The sequence below is a fragment of the Haliaeetus albicilla genome, chromosome 29, assembly GCF_947461875.1.
Source record: "Haliaeetus albicilla chromosome 29, bHalAlb1.1, whole genome shotgun sequence".
In the NCBI taxonomy this organism is placed as follows: domain Eukaryota; kingdom Metazoa; phylum Chordata; class Aves; order Accipitriformes; family Accipitridae; genus Haliaeetus; species Haliaeetus albicilla.
Window position 1 is genome coordinate 5313894 of NC_091511.1, and position 22177 is coordinate 5336070.

General features: G+C 65.5%; 2 protein-coding genes across 3 annotated transcripts; one reads left to right on the forward strand and one right to left on the reverse strand.

Annotated features, from left to right (window-relative positions):
* Positions 1-1035: 1035 nt before the first annotated feature.
* On the reverse strand, positions 1036-13990 carry PNP (purine nucleoside phosphorylase). Of its 2 annotated transcripts, XR_011322728.1 has the most exons (7): positions 13912-13990; positions 6222-6385; positions 4963-5066; positions 3759-3934; positions 3455-3636; positions 1336-1923; positions 1036-1256 (listed from the first exon to the last, which is right to left on the reverse strand). XR_011322728.1 is itself a non-coding variant. In XM_069774224.1 (6 exons), the coding sequence occupies exons 1-6, from the start codon at positions 13920-13922 to the stop codon at positions 1643-1645; spliced, it is 918 nt and encodes a 305-aa protein (XP_069630325.1). In that variant the 5' UTR covers positions 13923-13990; the 3' UTR covers positions 1036-1642. The 2 variants fall into 2 exon arrangements, 1 of the variants encoding a protein (XP_069630325.1); XM_069774224.1 differs by having other exon boundaries at positions 1036-1923.
* Positions 13991-14486: 496 nt separating this feature from the next.
* On the forward strand, positions 14487-21714 carry PIP4P1 (phosphatidylinositol-4,5-bisphosphate 4-phosphatase 1). The gene is made up of 7 exons (XM_069774225.1): positions 14487-14601; positions 15145-15329; positions 15593-15699; positions 18411-18516; positions 19666-19718; positions 19808-19898; positions 20404-21714. Exons 1-7 carry the CDS (start codon positions 14508-14510, stop codon positions 20545-20547), a joined length of 780 nt encoding a protein of 259 aa, XP_069630326.1. The 5' UTR covers positions 14487-14507; the 3' UTR covers positions 20548-21714.
* Positions 21715-22177: the final 463 nt, after the last annotated feature.

Consider the following 22177-nt stretch of genomic DNA (forward strand, 5'->3'; position numbering starts at 1 on the left):
ACACGGGACGGACACGCCATCGACATGGCACGGACATGGGATTAACCCGTGACCAACACGGGGTGGAGCTGGGCTCCACGGGGGATCGTCACAGGACGGACACGTGACTGACAGGCGAGCAACACATAACTGGCACGGGATTGACATGTGATGGACAAAAGATCAACGGGGATTGGCTTGGAGCCGAGACGGGATTTACATGGGATCAACATGGGATCGACACAGGATTAACACACGTTTGACATGGGATTAAGGCAAAATCACGGCAGTATTAACACAGAGCTGACACGGGAATGACCCTGTGAGCAACACGCAACCAACACGGGACGGACAGGGGACTGAGCCACGACCAATGGGGGCTCAGCAGAGGGTCGGCTCACAAATTAACACGTGACCGACATGGGATTAACATGGGACCGACCCGGGCTTGAGGCCCAGTCAACAGGGAGTTGACACGGGACCGACACGCAACCAACATGGGACTGACACGTCGTTGAGCTGCAACCGTGAGCTAAGCACCACGGGATTGGCGTGTCAGTGACACGGGACCGACACGGGACCGACAGAGGATTAACATGGGGCCCGCGGGGGATTGAGGCACGACAGAGGATTGGCACGCCAATGACACGGGATCGACACGGGATCTTGAGCTGTCGTCACCGGGAATCGACCGGGGATTGACACGGGAATGACATGGGATTGACATGGGATTGACACGGGATATTCAACCATTGTCACTGGGAATCAACCTGGGATTAACACAGGAATGACATGGGATTGACATGGGATCGACATGGGATCGACATGGGATATTGAAGGGTTGTCACTGGGAATCAACTGGGGATTGACACGGGAATGACATGGGATTGACACGGGATCAACATGGGATATTGAACCATTGTCACCGGGAATCAACCAGGGATTGACACGGGAATGACATGGGATTGACATGGGATCGACATGGGATATTGAAGGGTTGTCACTGGCAATCAACCGGGGATTGACATGGGAATGACATGGGACTGACACGGGATCAACACAGGATCGACATGGGATATTAAAGGGTTGTCACTGGCAATCAAATGGGGATTGACACGGGACTGACATGGGATTGACACGGGATATTGAACCATTGTCACTGGGAATCAACGGGGGATTAACACAGGAATGACATGGGATCGACATGGGATCGACACGGGATATTGAAGGGTTGTCACTGGCAATCAACTGGGGATTGACATGGGAATGACATGGGACTGACACAGGATCAACACGGGATATTGAACCACTGTCACCGGGAATCAACCCGGGATTGACACGGGAATGACATGGGACTGACACGGGATCGACATGGGACTGACACAGGATCGACATGGGATATTGAAGGGTTGTCACTGGGAATGAACCGGGGATTGACACGGGAATGACACGGGAATGACACGGGACCGACACGGGACACTGAGCCCTCATCACCGGGGGATCGACACGGGACTGACACGCGAACGACACGAGACCCCCGCCGCCGCCCAACCTGGCGTAGGAAAACCCGACCGAAGACGCCGCCGATGACACGCCACCAGCACGGGACGCCCCTCCCCTCCCCCCGCCCCTCCCCGCCTTCCCGCCTTCCTCTTCCCGTGTCCTAAGCGTGTTCGCCTTCCCGCTGGACCAGCCGAGGGGCCAAAGCCACCAGGAGGGTGCGGAGGTGCCGAGCTCCGGCTTGGGCGGCGGCCAGCACTTCCTCGTGCCCGGGGGGCGGGGCCGGGGGGGGCTGCCCCTCCCCCGCCCGCCCCTCCCCCCGCTTCTCCTCTTCCTCCTCCTCCTCCTCCTCCTCCTCCACCGCCACGTTGGTGATCAGCGACAGCCCCAGCACACGCAACCCGCAGTGCCGCGCCGCCACCGCCTCCATCACCGTGCTCATGCCTGTGAAACAAGGCGGGGGGAGACGGACACGCTAAGGACACGCTAAGGGCACGGGGGGAGGCGGGGGGTGAGGGGAAGGGCGGGGCGTCGGGGGTGGGGTTTTGGGGGGGTTGGGGGGTGGGGGGAGAGGATTGTGAGGGGTTGGCGTGGTGGTGTTGGCGTGTGGTTAGCATGTTGTCAGCGTGTTGTTGGCATGTTCTGGGAAATTCTTGGGGTTCTGTTAGCGTGCGCTTGGCGTTTTCTCCGTGGGATCTTGGCAGGCTCTTAGCGTGTGCTTGGGACGCTCTCGGCGTGTTCTTAGCGTGTTCTCAGCATGTTCTTAGCGTGTTCACGGCATGTTCTTGGCGTGTTGACGCTCTCATACCCTGTCCTTAGCGCGTCCTTAGCGCGTTCGGCCTTTTGTACCCTGACCTGAGCGTGTCCTTAGCATGTCCAGCCTTTCATGCTCTGTTCTTAGCATGCCCTTAGCGTGTCCTTAGCACGTTTAGCCTCATACTCTGCCCTCAACACGCCTTTAGCCTGTTGGCCCTTTCATATCCTCTCCTTAGCGTGTCTTTAGCGTGTCCTTTACACATTCAGCCTTTCATAGCCTGTTCTTAGCATGTCCTCAGTGTGCCCTTGGTGTGTTCTTAGCATGTTCAGCCTTTCATACCCTGTCCTTGGCATGTTCAACCCGTCATACCCTGTCCTTAGCATGCCCTTAGTGTGTCCAGCCTCTGATACGCTGTTCTTAGTGTGCCCTTAGCATGTCCTTAGCGTGTTTAGCCTCATACCTTGTCCTTAACACACTCTTAGCCCCTTGACCCTCTCATACCCTGTCCTTAGCATGTCCTTAGTGTGCCCTTAGCGTGTCCTTTGCATGTTTAGCCTCATACCTTGTCCTTAACACACTCTTAGCCCCTTGACCTTCTCATACCCTGTCCTTAGCATGTCCTTAGCATGTTTAGCCTCATACCTTGTCCTTAACACGCTTTTAGCCTCTTGGCCCTCTCATACTGTCCTTAGCGTGTCCTTAGCGTGTCCTCAGCGTGTCCAGCCTCTCATACCCTGTCCTTAGCATGTCCTTAGCGTGCCCTTAGCATGTCCTTAGCGTGTTTAGCCTCATACCTTGTCCTTAACATGCTCTTAACCCCTTGGCCCTCTCATACCCTGTCCTTAGCGTGTCCTTAGCGTGCCCTTAGCATGTCCTTAGCGTGTTTAGCCTCATACCTTGTCCTTAACATGCTCTTAACCCCTTGGCCCTCTCATACCCTGTCCTTAGCGTGTCCTCAGCGTGTCCAGCCTCTCATACCCTGTCCTTAGCATGTCCTTAGCATGTCCTTAGCATGTTTAGCCTCATACCTTGTCCTTAACACGCTCTTAGTGCCTTGACCCTCTCATACCCTGTCCTTAGCGTGCCCTTAGCGTGTCCGTCCCCATTTGGAGCCATTTTAGGTCCCTTTGGGGCTGTGGGTGTGTCGGGGAGTGGCGCGGGCGTGTCCGGGGGAGGGGCACGGGTGTGTCCGGGGGAGGGGTCAGGGCGTCGACTCACCGACGGCGTCCCCCCCGATGCGCTGGAGGAAGCGGCACTCGGCCCAGGTCTCGTAGCTGGGCCCCCCCACCCCGCAATAAACGCCGGGGCGTGCCCGCAGCTGGGGCGGGGCCAAGGCGAGGGCCAATCGCCGCAGCCCGGCGTCGTACGCGCCCACCATGAGCGGGAAGCGGGGGCCGAACCTGGCGGGGCGGGGGGAAGAAAAGGAGAAAAAAAAAAAAAAAGAGAAAAAAAGAAAATACGAGAGGTTAGAACCGGGTGTGGGCGTGCCCCCCGCCCCCCACGCCCCGCCCCGCTGACCCACCTCTCGTCGTTAGGGCCGGCCAATGGGCTGCGGCCGGCCAAGCCGGGCAGGTTGATGTGGTCGGTGAGGACGAGGAGGTGGCCGGGGCGGAGGAAGGGCCGGAGGCTGCCGGCGGCGTTGGTCAGCACCACCGTGTGCGCCCCCAGCAGCGCCAGCACCCGCACCGGCAGCGCCACCTGCTCGTTAGTCGTTAATTAGTCGCTCGTTAATCAGCAGCGGGTTATTAGTTGGTTATCGGGGGGGGGGGGTGTTGGGGCGGTCAAGGGTTAGCGGGGTGGTTAATGGGGAGGGGAGGGGGGAGGGGGGAGGGGCTTGGGGGAGGGGAGGGGCTTGGGGGAGGGGTTTAGGGGAGGGGGTGGGGCTTGGGGGGGAGGGGAGCCACATCTATGGGGTGGGACCCACAATCTATGGGGCCGGGACCCACATCTATGGGGCTGGGACCCATCATCTATGGGGCCGGACCCACATCTATGGGGCGGAACCCACACCTATGGGGCTGGGACCCACCCCTATGGGGCAGGTCCCACATCTATGGGGCCGGGACCCACATCTATGGGGCCGGGACCCACATATGTGGGGCTGAGGGACAAATCTATGGGGCCGGGACCCACATCTATGGGGCGGAACCCACACCTATGGGGTGGGACCCACATCTATGGGGCCAGACCCATAATCTATGGGGCCGGACCCACAATCTATGGGGTGGGACCCACAATCTATGGGGCCGGGACCCACATATGTGGGGCTGGGGGACAAATCTATGGGGCGGGACCCACACCTATGGGGCTGGGACCCACACCTATGGGGCAGGTCCCACATCTATGGGGCAGGTCCCACACCTATGGGGCTGGGAGCCACATCTATGGGGCGGGACCCACACTTATGGGGCTGGGACCCACACTTATGGGGCCAGACCCACATCTATGGGGCGGGACCCACACGTATGGGGCTGGACCCACATCTATGGGGCGGGACCCACATCTATGGGAGCCAGGACCCACACCTATGGGGCTGGGAGCCACATCTATGGGGCGGGACCCACACTTATGGGGCAGGTCCCACATCTATGGGGCCAGACCCACACCTATGGGGCCGGGACCCACACTTATGGGGCTGGGACCCACATGTATGGGGCCAGACCCACATCTATGGGGCGGGACCCACATCTATGGGGCAGGACCCACACGTATGGGGCGGGACCCACCTGGGCGGGGCTGTACCCCTCGTAGAGGTGGAAGCGTCCCTGCAGGACGGCGCAGGGGGCGGAGCCCAAGCGCCCCACAACCAGCCGCCCCACATGGCCCTGCACTGGGGGGGGGGGGGGGGCGGGGACGAGAAGAGGGGGGTCAGCCCCATAAGTCACCCCACAGACAACCCGACCCCCCAAGTGCCCTCCCAGCCCCCCAAGTGCCCCCTCAGCCCCCCAAGTCCCCCCGCAGCCCCCCAAGGAGCCCCCAGCCCCCCAAGTGCCCTCCCCAGCCCCCCAAGTGCCCCCTCCAGCCCCCCAAGTCCCCCCTCCAGCCCCCCAAGTGCCCTCCCCAGCCCCCCAAGTGCCCCCTCAGCCCCCCAAGTCCCCCCGCAGCCCCCCAAGGAGCCCCCCCAGCCCCCCAAGGAGCCCCCCCAGCCCCCCAAGTGCCCTCCCCAGCCCCCCAAGTGCCCCCCCGCCCCCCAAGTGCCCCCTCAGCCCCCCAAGTCCCCCCGCAGCCCCCCAAGGAGCCCCCCAGCCCCCCAAGTGCCCCCTCCAGCCCCCCAAGGAGCCCCTCCAGCCCCCCAAGTGCCCTCCCCAGCCCCCCAAGGAGCCCCCCCAGCCCCCCAAGTGCCCCCTCCAGCCCCCCAAGGAGCCCCCTCAGCCCCCCAAGTCCCCCCCCAGCCCCCCAAGTGCCCCCTCCAGCCCCCCAAGTGCCCCCTCAGCCCCCCAAGTGCCCCCTCCAGCCCCCCAAGTGCCCTCCCCAGCCCCCCAAGTCCCCCCGCAGCCCCCCAAGGAGCCCCCCCAGCCCCCCAAGGAGCCCCCCAGCCCCCCAAGTGCCCTCCCCAGCCCCCCAAGTGCCCCCTCAGCCCCCCAAGTCCCCCCGCAGCCCCCCAAGGAGCCCCCCCAGCCCCCCAAGTGCCCTCCCCAGCCCCCCAAGTGCCCCCCCGCCCCCCAAGTGCCCCCTCAGCCCCCCAAGTCCCCCCGCAGCCCCCCAAGGAGCCCCCCAGCCCCCCAAGTGCCCCCTCCAGCCCCCCAAGGAGCCCCCCCAGCCCCCCAAGTGCCCTCCTTAGCCCCCCAAGTGCCCCCTCCAGCCCCCCAAGGAGCCCCCCCAGCCCCCCAAGTGCCCTCCCCAGCCCCCCAAGTGCCCCCTCCAGCCCCCCAAGGAGCCCCCCCAGCCCCCCAAGTGCCCTCCTTAGCCCCCCAACTGCCCCCTCCAGCCCCCCAACTGCCCCCCGGAACCCCCCCAGCCCCCCAAGCGGCGCCGTGGGGCTGACCGGTGCTGCGGGGGAAGTGGGGGATGTCGGCGTAGTCGAAGCTCTGGGCGTCCTCCAGGTCCTGGGCCAGGGCCCCCAACCCCGACCCACAGACCAGGGCCACCCGCGGCGGGGTGGGCACCCGCTCCCGCAGCCACGCCGCCGCCTCCGCGCACTCCTCGTAGCTGGGGGGAAAGGGGGCCAGAGGGGCGCCCGCGTCACCCCACGGCACCCGGGACCCACAGGGTGACCCTCGGGGTCAACCGGGACCCAGAGGGGCACCCAGGACCCATAGGGTGACGTCCAACGTCAACCAAGACCCACAGGGTGACCCTCAGGGTCAACCGGGACCCATAGGGTGACCCCCAATGTCAACCAGGACCCATAGGGTGACCCTCGGGGTCAACCGGGACCCACAGGGGCACCCTCGGGGTCAACCGGGACCCACAGGGGCACCCAGGACCCATAGGGTGACGTCCAACGTCAACCAAGACCCACAGGGTGACCCTCAGGGTCAACCGGGACCCATAGGGTGACCCCCAATGTCAACCAGGACCCACAGGGTGACCCTCGGGGTCAACCGGGACCCATAGGGTGACCCTCAATGTCAACCAGGACCCACAGGGTGACCCTCGGGGTCAACCGGGACCCATAGGGTGACATCTAACGTCAACCAAGACCCATAGGGTGACCCTCGGGGTCAACCGGGACCCACAGGGGCACCCTCGGGGTCAACCGGGACCCACAGGGGCACCCAGGACCCATAGGGTGACGTCCAACGTCAACCAAGACCCACAGGGTGACCCTCAGGGTCAACCGGGACCCATAGGGTGACCCCCAATGTCAACCAGGACCCACAGGGTGACCCCCAATGTCAACCAGGACCCATAGGGTGACCCTCGGGGTCAACCGGGACCCACAGGGGCACCCAGGACCCATAGGGTGACGTCCAACGTCAACCAGGACCCATAGGGTGACCCTCAGGGTCAACCAGGACCCAGAGGGGCACCCAGGACCCATAGGGTGACGTCCAACGTCAACCAAGACCCATAGGGTGACCCTCAGGGTCAACCGGGACCCACAGGGGCACCCAGGACCCATAGGGTGACATCTAACGTCAACCAAGACCCATAGGGTGACCCTCGGGGTCAACCGGGACCCACAGGGGCACCCTCGGGGTCAACCGGGACCCACAGGGGCACCCAGGACCCATAGGGTGACGTCCAATGTCAACCAAGACCCATAGGGTGACCCTCAGGGTCAACCAGGACCCACAGGGGCACCCAGGACCCATAGGGTGACGTCCAACGTCAACCAAGACCCACAGGGTGACCCTCAGGGTCAACCGGGACCCATAGGGTGACCCCCAATGTCAACCAGGACCCACAGGGTGACCCCCAATGTCAACCAGGACCCATAGGGTGACCCTCGGGGTCAACCGGGACCCACAGGGGCACCCAGGACCCATAGGGTGACGTCCAACGTCAACCAGGACCCATAGGGTGACCCTCAGGGTCAACCAGGACCCAGAGGGGCACCCAGGACCCATAGGGTGACGTCCAACGTCAACCAAGACCCATAGGGTGACCCTCAGGGTCAACCGGGACCCACAGGGGCACCCAGGACCCATAGGGTGACATCTAACGTCAACCAAGACCCATAGGGTGACCCTCAGGGTCAACCGGGACCCACAGGGTGACCCCCAATGTCAACCAGGACCCACAGGGTGACCCCCAATGTCAACCAGGACCCACAGGGTGACCCTCGGGGTCAACCGGGACCCACAGGGGCACCCTCGGGGTCAACCGGGACCCACAGGGGCACCCAGGACCCATAGGGTGACGTCCAACGTCAACCAAGACCCACAGGGTGACCCTCAGGGTCAACCGGGACCCATAGGGTGACCCCCAATGTCAACCAGGACCCACAGGGTGACCCCCAATGTCAACCAGGACCCATAGGGTGACATCTAACGTCAACCAAGACCCATAGGGTGACCCTCGGGGTCAACCGGGACCCACAGGGGCACCCTCGGGGTCAACCGGGACCCACAGGGGCACCCAGGACCCATAGGGTGACGTCCAATGTCAACCAAGACCCATAGGGTGACCCTCAGGGTCAACCAGGACCCACAGGGGCACCCAGGACCCATAGGGTGACGTCCAACGTCAACCAAGACCCACAGGGTGACCCTCAGGGTCAACCGGGACCCATAGGGTGACCCCCAATGTCAACCAGGACCCACAGGGTGACCCCCAATGTCAACCAGGACCCATAGGGTGACCCTCGGGGTCAACCGGGACCCACAGGGGCACCCTCGGGGTCAACCGGGACCCACAGGGGCACCCAGGACCCATAGGGTGACGTCCAACGTCAACCAAGACCCACAGGGTGACCCTCAGGGTCAACCGGGACCCACAGGGTGACCCCCAATGTCAACCAGGACCCACAGGGTGACCCCCAATGTCAACCAGGACCCACAGGGTGACCCTCGGGGTCAACCGGGACCCACAGGGGCACCCTCGGGGTCAACCGGGACCCACAGGGGCACCCAGGACCCATAGGGTGACGTCCAACGTCAACCAAGACCCACAGGGTGACCCTCAGGGTCAACCGGGACCCATAGGGTGACCCCCAATGTCAACCAGGACCCACAGGGTGACCCCCAATGTCAACCAGGACCCATAGGGTGACATCTAACGTCAACCAAGACCCATAGGGTGACCCTCGGGGTCAACCGGGACCCACAGGGGCACCCTCGGGGTCAACCGGGACCCACAGGGGCACCCAGGACCCATAGGGTGACGTCCAATGTCAACCAAGACCCATAGGGTGACCCTCAGGGTCAACCAGGACCCACAGGGGCACCCAGGACCCATAGGGTGACGTCCAACGTCAACCAAGACCCACAGGGTGACCCTCAGGGTCAACCGGGACCCATAGGGTGACCCCCAATGTCAACCAGGACCCACAGGGTGACCCCCAATGTCAACCAGGACCCATAGGGTGACCCTCGGGGTCAACCGGGACCCACAGGGGCACCCAGGACCCATAGGGTGACGTCCAACGTCAACCAGGACCCATAGGGTGACCCTCAGGGTCAACCAGGACCCAGAGGGGCACCCAGGACCCATAGGGTGACGTCCAACGTCAACCAAGACCCATAGGGTGACCCTCAGGGTCAACCGGGACCCACAGGGGCACCCAGGACCCATAGGGTGACATCTAACGTCAACCAAGACCCATAGGGTGACCCTCGGGGTCAACCGGGACCCACAGGGGCACCCTCGGGGTCAAACCGGGACCCACAGGGGCACCCAGGACCCATAGGGTGACGTCCAACGTCAACCAAGACCCACAGGGTGACCCTCAGGGTCAACCGGGACCCATAGGGTGACCCCCAATGTCAACCAGGACCCACAGGGTGACCCCCAATGTCAACCAGGACCCATAGGGTGACCCTCGGGGTCAACCGGGACCCACAGGGGCACCCAGGACCCATAGGGTGACGTCCAACGTCAACCAGGACCCATAGGGTGACCCTCAGGGTCAACCAGGACCCAGAGGGGCACCCAGGACCCATAGGGTGACGTCCAACATCAACCAAGACCCACAGGGTGACCCTCGGGGTCAACCGGGACCCATAGGGTGACCCCCAACGTCAACCAGGACCCATAGGGTGACCCCCAATGTCAACCAGGACCCACAGGGTGACCCCCAATGTCAACCAGGACCCATAGGGTGACCCTCGGGGTCAACCGGGACCCACAGGGGCACCCAGGACCCATAGGGTGACGTCCAACGTCAACCAGGACCCATAGGGTGACCCTCAGGGTCAACCAGGACCCAGAGGGGCACCCAGGACCCATAGGGTGACGTCCAACATCAACCAAGACCCACAGGGTGACCCTCGGGGTCAACCGGGACCCATAGGGTGACCCCCAACGTCAACCAGGACCCATAGGGTGACATCTGATGTCAACCAGGACCCATAGGGTGATCCCCAACGTCAACCGGGACCCATAGGGGCACCCAGGACCCATAGGGTGACGTCCAACATCAACCAAGACCCATAGAGTGACTCTCGGGGTCAACCGGGACCCATAGGGTGACCCCCAATGTCAACCGGGACCCATAGGGTGACCCCCAGCATCAACCGGGACCCACAGGGTGACCCCCAGCATCAACCGGGACCCATAGAGTGACCCATGGGGCACCCAGAACCCACAGGGTGACCCTCGGGGTCAACCGGGATCCATAGGGTGACCCCCAACGTCAACCGGGACCCAGAGGGGCACCCAGGACCCATAGGGTGACGTCCAATGTCAACCAAGACCCTCAGGGTAACCCTCGGGGTCAACCGGGATCCATAGGGTGACCCATGGGGCACCCGGGACCCATAGGGTGACCCCCAATGTCAACCGGGACCCATAGAGTAATGTCCAGTGTCAACCAGGACCCAGAGGGGCACCCAGGACCCATAGGGTGACGTCCGGCGTCAACCGGGACCCATAGGGTGATGTCCAACATCAACCAAGACCCACAGGGTGACCCTCGGGGTCAACGGGGACCCATAGGGTGACCCCCAATGTCAACCAGGACCCATAGGGTGACCCCCAACGTCAACCGGGACCCTCAGGGTGACCCATGGGGGCACCCAAGACCCATAGCTTGACGTCCAACATCACCCAGGACCCATAGCGTGACCCTCAGGGTCAACCGGGACCCATAGGGTGACGTCTGATGTCAACCAGGACCCATAGGGTGATCCCCAACGTCAACTGGGACCCATAGGGGCACCCAGGACCCATAGGGTGACGTCCAACGTCAACCAAGACCCATAGGGTGACCCTCGGGGTCAACTGGGACCCATAGGGTGACCCATGGGGCACCCAGGACCCATAGGGTGACCCCCAGCATCAACCGGGACCCACAGGGTGACCCACAGGGTCAACCAGGACCCATAGAGTGACCCATGGGGCACCCAGGACCCATAGGGTGACCCCCAATGTCAACCGGGACCCATAGGGTGACGTCCAACATCAACCAAGACCCACAGGGTGACCCACAGGGTCAACCAGGACCCATAGAGTGACCCATGGGGCACCCAAGACCCATAGGGTGACGTCCAACATCACCCGGGACCCATAGCGTGACCCTCAGGGTCAACCGGGACCCACAGGGTGCTCCATGGGGGCACCCAGGACCCACGGAGTGACCCCCAACATCAACCGAGACCCATAGAACGACCCACGGGGGCACCCAAACCCCACGGCGGGACCCATAGCAGCACCCGAGCCCCATACGATGACCCACGGAGAGACCCCCGCCCCATAACCTGACCCACGGCGGCACCCGAGCCCCATAGGGAGACTCCAGACCCACGGCGGGACCCAACGGCAGCTCCCGTGACCCATAGCGTGACCCACGGCGGCATTTGGACGCCCGCCCGCGTCTCGCCGCGGGGGCCGGGAGCCAAATGGACTTGGGACGGGGGAGGGGCGGCCCCGCCCCTCACTTGGGGGGGGGGTCACAGGGGAGGGGGAGGGGCAGGGCTTCCGCGGGACCCACAGATGGGGGGTGGGACCCACATATGTGGGGCTGGGAGGGCCCAGGCACGCGGGAGAGGACCCATATATATGGGGTGGGACCCAGATCTGTGGGGCAGGACCCCTATATAGGGCCAGGACCCACATAGAGGGGGCAGGGGGGACCCCAGGCATCCGAAAGAGACCCACATATGTGGGGCAGGACCCACATATAGGACTAGGAGCCATGTATGTGGGGCAGGGAGGACCCAGGCGTCCAGGAAGGGACCCATAGATGTGGGGCAGGACCCCTATATAGGGCCAGGACCCACATAGAGAGGGCAGGACCCCCATGTGTGGGGCAGGGAGGGCCCAGGGACCCCTCTATGTGGGGCAGGACCTATATCTGTGGGGCAGGAAGGACCCAGGCATCCAGAAAAGACCCACATCTGTGGGGCAGGACCCATATAGAGGGGGCCAGGCCCCACATCTGTGGGGCAGGACCCACATAGGGGGGGCTGGACCCACATCTGTGGGTCAGGGAGGCCCCAGGGACCCCCAAATGTGGGGCAGGCCCTATATCTGTGGGGCAGGACCCCTATAGAGTGCCCAGGCCCCAAATCTATGGGGCAGGACCCCCATGTGTGGGGCAGGGAGGGCCCAGGGACCCCTCTATGTGGGGCAGGACCTATATCTGTGGGGCAGGAAGGCCCCAGGCATCCAGAAAAGACCCACATCTGTGGGGCAGGACCCATATAGAGGGGGCCAGGCCCCACATCTATGGGGCAGGACCCCCATCTGTGGGGCTGGAAGGCCCCAGGGACCCCCAAATGTGGGGCAGGCCCTATATCTGTGGGGCAGGACCCCCATAGGGGGGGCTGGACCCACATCTGTGGGGCTGGAAGGCCCCAGGGACCCCCAAATGTGGGGCAGGCCCTATATCTGTGGGGCAGGACCCATATAGAGTGCCCAGGCCCCAAATCTATGGGGCAGGACCCACATAGGGGGGGCTGGACCCACATCTGTGGGGCTGGAAGGCCCCAGGGACCCCCAAATGTGGGGCAGGCCCTATATCTGTGGGGCAGGAGCCCTATAGAGGGGGTAGGACCCACATCTGTGGGTCAGGGAGGCCCCAGGGACCCCCAAATGTGGGGCAGGCCCTATATCTGTGGGGCAGGACCCATATAGAGGGGGCTGGGAGGCCCCAGGGACCCCCAAATGTGGGGCAGGCCCTATATCTGTGGGGCAGGACCCCCATGGGGGGGCTGGACCCCCATCTGTGGGGCTGGGAGGGCCCAGGGACCCCCAAATGTGGGGCAGGCCCTATATCTGTGGGGCAGGACCCATATAGAGGGGGCTGGGAGGCCCCAGGGACCCCCAAATGTGGGGCAGGCCCTATATCTGTGGGGCAGGACCCCCATGGGGGGGCTGGACCCCCATCTGTGGGGCTGGGAGGGCCCAGGGACCCCCAAATGTGGGGCAGGCCCTATATCTGTGGGGCAGGACCCATATAGAGGGGGCTGGGAGGCCCCAGGGACCCCCAAATGTGGGGCAGGCCCTATATCTGTGGGGCAGGAGCCCTATAGAGGGGGTAGGACCCCCATCTGTGGGTCAGGGAGGCCCCAGGGACCCCCAAATGTGGGGCAGGCCCTCTATCTGTGGGGCAGGACCCATATAGAGGGGGCTGGGAGGCCCCAGGGACCCCCAAATGTGGGGCAGGCCCTATATCTGTGGGGCAGGACCCCCATGGGGGGGCTGGACCCCCATCTGTGGGGCTGGGAGGGCCCAGGGACCCCCAAATGTGGGGCAGGCCCTATATCTGTGGGGCAGGAGCCCTATAGAGGGGGTAGGACCCACATCTGTGGGTCAGGGAGGCCCCAGGGACCCCCAAATGTGGGGCAGGCCCCCCCTAGAGTGCCCAGGCCCCACATCTATGGGGCAGGACCCACATCCGTGGGGCAGAACCCCCCCCCCGGCCCCACATCTGTGGGGCAGGAAGCCCCCACCCGGATACACCCCGCCCCCCCCTTCCTCCTCCTCTGATTGGCCGCCCGGGGGAGGTGTGAACCCCCCCGCTGCCCTCCCATTGGCTGAGATCAAAAAAAAAAAAAAAAAAAAAAAAAATAAAGGGGGGGGTGAAGCCCACCCCCCGGCTCGCGCCGCCGCGCATGCGCCCCGCCCACCTGCCCGCCATGGCGCCGCCGGCCTCTGCCGCCGCCCCGCCCCGCCCCGCCGCTGATATAGGGGCGTCCCGCCCCGCCCCGCCCCCTCACGCCGCCCTTTCGGCCAATCAGCGTCCGAGGAGAAGCTGGGCCCCGAGGGGAGGGGCGGGGGGGGGAGGAAGGAAGAGGCGGGTCGCCATGGCAACGGGGCGGTGTCACGTGAGGCGGGAGGGCCAATGGGAACGCGCGGCGGGGCGGCCGGCAACGGCGCTGGAGGGGAAGGGAGGGGGTGGGGGGGGTCACGTGGGGAGGGAGGGCCAATGGGAGAGCGCGGTGCGGGAAAGGAGGGTTGCCGGGCAACGGCGCTGGAGGGGAGGGAGGGGAGGGAGCGGCCACGTGAGGGGGGAGAGCCAATGGCAGAGCGCGGCGCGGGAAAGGAGGGTTGCCCGGCAACGGCGCCGAGGGGAGGGAGGGGAGGGAGCGGTCACGTGAGGCGGGAGGGCCAATGGGAGCGCGCGGCGGGGCGACGGCGCCGAGGGGGGGGAAGGGAGGGGGTCACGTGACGCGGGGGGTGGGCGGGGCCGAGGGGCGGCCGAGGGGCGGGGCCGCGGGGTGTCATGGCGGACGGGGAGCGATCGCCGCTGCTGCCGGCCGAGGCGGGGCCGGGCCCGGGCCCGGGGGGAGGAGGGGGGGGGGGGACGGCGGCGGGGGGTGAGTGGGGCGGGGCTTGGGGGAGGGGCGGGGTGGGGGCTGGGGGCGGGGCTTGGGGGAAAGGGGCGGGGTTGGGCGGGGCTTGAGGGGAGGGGCGCGGTTATAAGGGGCGGGGCTTGAGGGGAGGGGCGGGGCTTGAGGGGGTACTAAGGGGGCGGGGCTTGAGGGGAGGGGCGGGGTTCTGAAGGGGCGGGGTTGTGGGGTGGGGCTTGAGGGGGTGGGAGGGGCGATGAGTGGAGGGGAGGGGCTTGGGGGGTGGGGCTGAGGGTGGGAGGGGCTAGAGGGGTGGGGGGGGTGGGGTGGGGCTTGGGGGGGTGGGTGGGGTTTGAGGGGGTGGGGCCGGAGGGGAGAGGTGGGACAGGGCGAAGTGGGCGGGGCTTGAGGCAACAGGGGGCGGGGCAGAAAGAGGGGAGGAGGGGTCGAAGGGGCGGGGCTGGGAGGGGGCGGGGCTGGAAGGGGCATGGTGGGGAGGGGGTGTGGCTGCGAGGAAGGGGCGAGGCCTCGGCCCCGCCCACCCACCCCCTCCCCTCTGCCGGTTGGCAGGCGCCGCGGGGGCGGCCCCTCCGGCGGTGTTGCCGGGGGAAGCCCCGCCCCCTTACTCCCCATTGGGCAGCCCGGAAGGAGGGGCGGGGCCGGCGGTCACCTGCCGCGTCTGCCAGCGGCCAATCAGCGTCGAGGGGAAAACCCACCAGCACGTGGTGAAGTGCGGGGGCTGCGGGGAGGCCACGGTGAGGGGCGGGGCTTGCGGGGAGGGGCGTGGCCTCGAGGGGGCGTGGCCTCGAGGGGGCGTGGCCCCGCGGGGTGGGGTCCGACAGGGCGGGGTCTGACGGGGCGGGGTCTGAAGGGGGGCGGAGCTAGGAGGCCTAAGAGGGGAGGGGGTGAAGGGGCGGGGCCAAGAGTGGGAGGGACTGAAAGGGGCGGGGTTGGGAGCGGGTGGGCGGGGCTTGAGGGGTGGGCGTGGCCTGAGGCTCCGCCCCCCTCCTACCGCCAGCCAATCCGCACGGCCCCCGGGGGGAAGAAGTACGTGCGCTGCCCCTGCAACTGCCTCCTGGTCTGCAAGGCCTCGTCCCAGCGCATCGCCTGTCCTCGGCCTTACTGGTCAGACTGGGAGGCGCTGGGACGGACTGGGAGGGCGCTGGGACGGACTGGGAGGGAGTTGCGGGGCTCTGGGATAGACTGGGAGGGACTGGGAGGGCACTGGGACGGACTGGGAGAGCACTGGGACGGACTGGGAGAGCACTGGGACGGACTGGGAGGGACTAGGATAGACTGGGAGAGTACTGGGACGGACTGGGAGACTACTGGGGCAGACTGGGAGGGACTAGGATAGACGGGGAGGGAGTTATGGGGCTCTGGGATAGACTGGGACAGACTGGGAGGGTGCTGGGACGGACTGGGAGGGATTGGGATAGACTGGGAGGGAGTTGCGGGGCTCTGGGGTAGACTGGGAGGGCACTGGGACGGACTGGGAGAGCACTGGGACGGACTGGGAGGGACTAGGATAGACTGGGAGGGAGTTATGGGGCTCTGGGATAGACTGGGACGGACTGGGAGGGCGCTGGGACGGACTGGGAGGGATTGGGATAGACTGGGAGGGAGTTGCAGGGCTCTGGGGTAGACTGGGACGGACTGGGAGGGCGCTGGGACGGACTGGGAGGGATTGGGATAGACTGGGAGGGAGTTGCGGGGCTCTGGGGTAGACTGGGACAGACTGGGAGGGCACTGGGACGGACTGGGAGTGCGCTGGGATGGACTGGGAGGGATTGGGATAGACTGGGAGGGAGTTGCGGGGCTCTGGGATAGACTGGGAGGGACTGGGAGGGCACTGGGACAGACTGGGAGAGCACTGGGATGGACTGGGAGGGCGCTGGGACGGACTGGGAGGGACTACGATATACTGGGAGAGTACTGGGACAGACTGGGAGGGACTAGGATAGACTGGGAGGGAGTTATGGGGCTCTGGGATCGACTGGGACAGACTGGGAGGGCGCTGGGACGGACTGGGAGGGATTGGGATAGACTGGGAGGGAGTTGCGGGGCTCTGGGGTAGACTGGGAGGGACTGGGAGGGTACTGGGATGGACTGGGAGGGACTAGGATAGACTGGGAGAGTACTGGGATGGACTGGGAGGGACTAGGATAGACTGGGAGAGTACTGGGACGGACTGGGAGGGACTAGGATAGACTGGGAGGGAGTTATGGGGCTCTGGGATAGAAGGGGAGGGCACTGGGACAGACTGGAAGGGACTGGGATAGACTGGGAGGGAGTTATGGGGCTCTGGGATAGACTGGGAGGGACTGGGAGGGCACTGGGACAGACTGGGAGAGCACTGGGACGGACTGGGAGGGCGCTGGGACGGACTGGGAGGGACTAGGATGGACTGGGAGAGTATTGGGACAGACTGGGAGGGACTAGGATAGACTGGGAGGGACTAGGATAGACTGGGAGGGAGTTGCGGGGCTCTGGGGTAGACTGGGAGGGACTGGGAGGTTGCTGGGACAGACTGGGAGGGCACTGGGACAGACTGGAAGGGACTAGGACAGACTGGGAGAGTACTGGGACAGACTGGGAGGGACTAGGATAGACTGGGAGAGTACTGGGACAGACTGGGAGGGACTAGGATAGACTGGGAGGGAGTTGCGGGGCTCTGGGGTAGACTGGGTTGGACTGGGAGGGCACTGGGACAGACTGGGAGGGCACTGGGACAGACTGGAAGGGCGCTGGGACAGAGTGGGAGAGATAAGGATAGACTGGGAGAGTACTGGGACAGACTGGGAGGGACTAGGATAGACTGGGAGGGAGTTACGGGGCACTGGGAGGGCACTGGGACAGACTGGGATAGACTAGGATAGACTGGGAGGGAGTTACGGGGCACTGGGAGGGCGCTGGGACGGACTGGGAGGGCGCTGGGACAGACTGGGAGGGACTGGGATAGACTGGGAGAGAGTTATGGGGCTCTGGGATAGACTGGGATGGACTGGGAGGGCACTGGGAGGGACTAGGATAGACTGGGAGGGAGTTATGGGGCTCTGGGATAGACTGGGACAGACTGGGAGGGCGCTGGGACGGACTGGGAGGGCGCTGGGACAGACTGGGAGGGACTGGGATAGACTGGGAGGGAGTTACGGGGCTCTGAGATAGACTGGGAGGGAGTTATGGGGCACTGGGACAGACTGGGAGGGCACTGGGACAGACTGGGAGGCAGTTGTGGGGTACTGGTTTAGACTGGGAGGGACTAGGGAATATTGGGAGGGCGCTGGGGGATACTGGGAGGGAGTTGTGGGGCACTGGGACAGACTGGGAGGGAGTTGTGGGGTGCTGGGGGATACTGGGAGGGAGTTGTGGGGCACTGGGATAGACTGGGAGGGCACTGGGACAGACTGGGAGGGAGTTGTGGGGTGCTGGGGGATACTGGGAGGGCCCCGGAAAGGACTGGGATATACTGGGTGGGACTGGGGGGGTTTGGGTGCACTGGGATGCACTGGGAGGGCACTGGGGGATCCTAGGAGAGACTGGGATGTACTGGGAGGGGGACTTGGGTCACTGGTATACAGCGGGGGTGGGTTCCGGGGTACTGGGATATACTGGGAGCACTGGGGGGGGTCACTGGGCCATACTGGGAAGTACTGGGAGCTTACTGGGCCATACTGGGAGCAGTCAATGGGGGGAGGAGGAGGGGCCCAGCGCCCCGAATCCCCTCCCTCACTGGGGGGGGGGAGGCACCCTGGCACCCCCCCCTTTCCCAGTATAACCCAGTTCCCTCCCAGTATAACCCAGTTCCCTCCCAGTATAACCCAGTTCTCTCCCAGTAAGCGCATCATCAACCTGGGCCCCGTCCAGGCGGGGGCCCCCAGCCCCGACCCCCCCCCCGGGGGCGTCCGTGTGGCCTGTGGGCACTGCGGGGGGCCCTTCCTGGTAAGCCCCGCCCCCTAGGTGTGGGTCCCGCCCCCTAAGTGTGGGTCCCGCCCCCTAGGTGTGGGTCCCGCCCCCTAAGTGTGGGTCCCTGCCCCATAGATGTGGGTCCCGCCCCCTAGGTGTGGGTCCCGCCCCATAGATATGGGTCCCGCCCCCTAAGTGTGGGTCCCACCCCCTAGGTGTGGGTCCCGCCCCCTAAGTGTGGGTCCCGCCCCATAGATGTGGGTCCCGCCCCCTAGGTGTGGGTCCCGCCCCATAGATGTGGGTCCCACCCCCAAGTGTGGGTCCCGCCCCCTAAGTGTGGGTCCCGCCCCATAGATGTGGGTCCCGCCCCCTAAGTGTGGGTCCCGCCCCCTAAGTGTGGGTCCCCGCCCCATAGATGTGGGTCCCGCCCCCTAGGTGTGGGTCCCGCCCCATAGATGTGGGTCCCGCCCCCAAGTGTGGGTCCCGCCCCATAGATGTGGGTCCCGCCCCCAAGTGTGGGTCCCGCCCCATAGATGTGGGTCCCGCCCCCTAAGTGTGGGTCCCGCCCCCTATATGTGGGTCCCGCCCCCTAAGTGTGGGTCCTGCCCCATAGATGTGGGTCCCGCCCCCATAGATATGGGTCCCGCCCCCTATATGTGGGTCCCTGCCCCCTATATATGAGTCCCCACCCCCTAGATGAAATCTCCACCCCCTAAGTGTGGGTCCCACCCCATAGATGTGGGTCCCCGCCCCCTATATATGAATCTCCACCCCCTAAACGAAATCTCCGCCCCCTAAGTGTGGGTCCCCGCCCCCATAGGTGGGTCCCCGCCCCCTATATATGAGTCCCCACCCCCTAGATGAAATCTCCGCCCCCTAAGTGTGGGTTCCCGCCCCATAAATGTGGGTCCTGCCCCATAGATGTGGGTCCCGCCTCCTAAGTGTGGGTCCCGCCCCCTATATGTGGGTCCCGCCCCCTAAGTGTGGGTCTCTGCCCCATAGATGTGGGTCCCCGCCCCCTATATATGAGTCCCCACCCCCTAGATGAAATCTCCGCCCCCTAAGTGTGGGTCCCCGCCCCCTAGATGTTGGTCCCGCCCCCATACATGTGTCCCCGCCCCCATATGTGGGTCCCGCCCCCTAAGTGTGGGTCCCGCCCCTCTAACCCCGCCCCTTTCCCCGCAGTGGGCGGAGTTTACCGACCGCACCCTGGCCCGCTGCCCCCACTGCCGCAAGGTGTAAGTTCTTGGGGGTTGGGGTGGGGCGGGGTGGTGGGCGGAGCGGTGGGAGGGGCCTGAGTGACTCCGCCCCCGCCTCCGCCCTCCAGGTCCGCCATTGGCCGCCGGTTCCCGCGGCGACGCTGCCTCTGCTGCCTCCTGCTGGCGCTGCTGATGGCCGGGGCGGCGGCCGGGCTGGCGGTGAGGGGGCGGGGCTTCCGGGGGTGGGCGGGGCTTCGGGCGGGCGGGGCGTCGAGGGGGTGGGGCTTAAGGGAGGGGGTGGGGCTTGGGGGGACAGCCAAAGGGGTGGGGATGGAGGGGAGGGCGGGGTTTCGAGGGGTGGGGCTTAGATGGGTGGAGTCCTGAGGGGTGGGGCTTGGAGGGGTGGGGCTTGGAGGGGTGGGGCTCGCAGGGGCGGGGCTTCAAGGGGCGGGGCTTCGGGGCAGCAGGCGTCTGGTGGAGAGGGTGGAAACGCGAAAGGGGGTGGGGAGGGGAGGGGTGTGTGGCTTGTGGGGCGTGGCCTATGGGGAGGGGCTTATGGGGGCGTGGCATCAAGGGGCGGGGCTTGGGGAACCCAGGCATCGGGGAATGGTCCCCCTCCCCCCCCCCCCCCGGGAAGGCGCCCGTTGGTCAGGAGCAGGGGTGGGGCGGGGGGGTGTGGCTTGTGCCCCTCCCCCTGACTCCGCCCCTCCCCTCCCCCCCCCAGGTGGGCACGTGGGGCCCCGCCCGCCGGTTCCGCTCCCTCCACGCCGGTTGGGCCCTGCTGGGGGCGGGGGCGGGGGCGTGTCTGCTGCGGGCGGCCTATTGGGGCTGCGTCCGCGTCAGCCAGCCCCTCCCCCCCCGCGCCTGACCCCGCCCCCTGCGCCCCCTCCCCCCCTCCCCCGAATGGGAGAGGAGACCCCCAACCCTGCCACGCCCCGGCCACGCCCCGCCCCGCCCCACCCACCGGCCTGGGGTTGGCTGGGAGGTGGCGGTGTCACCCGACGCGGCTGGGACACGCCTGGGTCACGGGACACGCCTGGGACACGCCTGTGTCATGTGACACGCCTGGGACACGCCTGCGCCATGCGACACGCCTGGAATGTGCTTGCATCACATGACACGCTTGGGACACGCCTGCATCGTGGGACACGTCTGGGACATGCCTGCGTCACGTGACACGCCTGGGACACGCCTGTGTCATGCGACACACCTGCGGCAGCTCAGCGTCATGGCACGCCCGCGTCACGTGACACGCCTGAGACACGCCTGCGTCATGTGACACGCTTGGGACACACTTGCATTGTGGGATACGCCTGGGATGTGCTTGAGTCACGTGACACGCCTGGGATGGCTCAGCATCGTGGGACACGCCTGGATCACATGACGTGCCTGAGACACGCTTGTGTCATGTGACATGCTTGCATCATGCCTGTGTCACGTGACATGCCTGGGATGTGCTTGCATCATGGGACATGCCCAGGACACACCTCTGTCATGGGACACGCTTCGGTCATGTGACACACCTGGGACGCACCTGTGTCACGTGACCCACCTGGGACACGCTTGTGTCACATGACCTGCCCGGGACAGCTCAGTGCCACCTGCGTCACGTGACAGGCCTGAGACACGCTCGCATCACGGGACACGCCTGGGACACGCCTGCGTCACGTGAAACGCGTCGGAGATGCCTGGGACACGCCCGCGTCATGTGACGTGTGTGGGAGGTGCCCGGGTCATGTGACACTCCTGTGCCACGCCTGCATGACATCGTGTGCTTTGGACACGCCTCGAACATGCTTGCGTCATGTGATCCCCCTGATACCCCCTCTGGTGGGGTGTGTCACGTGACCCAGGACAGGCGTGCGTAGTATGTGACGTCATCATTTCCGGGGCGTGGCATCGTCACGTGACACGTGTCAGGCTTGCCCCGGGTCACGTGACGCGCCCGGGACGTGCTTGGATCACGTGACGTCACTTGGGGCGCGCCTGCGACATCGTCGCACACGCCCGTGACATCACCGGGCCCCTGCGACATCACTGGGCACGCCCCCCCCGACACGCCTGTGACACGCGTGGAGCGGCCATCTTGGATCTCTGCGGTGCGGCGGCCATCTTGGATCAGGCCTTCACCGCGGCGGCCATCTTGGATCGAGCCCTCGGCGCGGCGGCCATCTTGGATCGACTCCTCCGGCCCCTCGGCCATCTTGGTCGCCTCCCCCGCCCTCCCCCTTTCCCAGCATGCACCTGGCCCCGCCCTCATGCCAACAGGGCCCCCCTCCCCCTCCCTTCCTTCCCAGCATGCACCGGGCTCCCGGACTGATGAGGGGGGTGGAAACGGAGCGTTTCCCATGATGCCCTGGGCTCGCCCGCCCCGCCCTCTCCCACGGCTCCACCCCCGCTGTACATAAGCCCCGCCCCCCCTTGTATATATCTATTTAATTAACGCCTCCTCCCCCGAATTTGGGGGGGGCGGGGTCATGACTGTAAATAAAGCCCCG

Coding starts and splice junctions, on each gene's coding strand:
- PIP4P1 (XM_069774225.1), top strand. CDS start 14,508: ATGGCGGACGGGGAGCGATCGCCGCTGCTGCCGGCCGAGGCGGGGCCG. Junction 14,602..15,144: donor GGGGGGGACGGCGGCGGGGG/GTGAGTGGGGCG, acceptor GCCGGTTGGCAG/GCGCCGCGGGGGCGGCCCCT. Junction 15,330..15,592: donor GGGGCTGCGGGGAGGCCACG/GTGAGGGGCGGG, acceptor TCCTACCGCCAG/CCAATCCGCACGGCCCCCGG.
- PNP (XM_069774224.1), bottom strand. Junction 5,067..6,221: donor CCACTTCCCCCGCAGCACCG/GTCAGCCCCACG, acceptor CCCCCCCCCCAG/TGCAGGGCCATGTGGGGCGG. Junction 1,924..3,454: donor CATCGGGGGGGACGCCGTCG/GTGAGTCGACGC, acceptor CTTGTTTCACAG/GCATGAGCACGGTGATGGAG.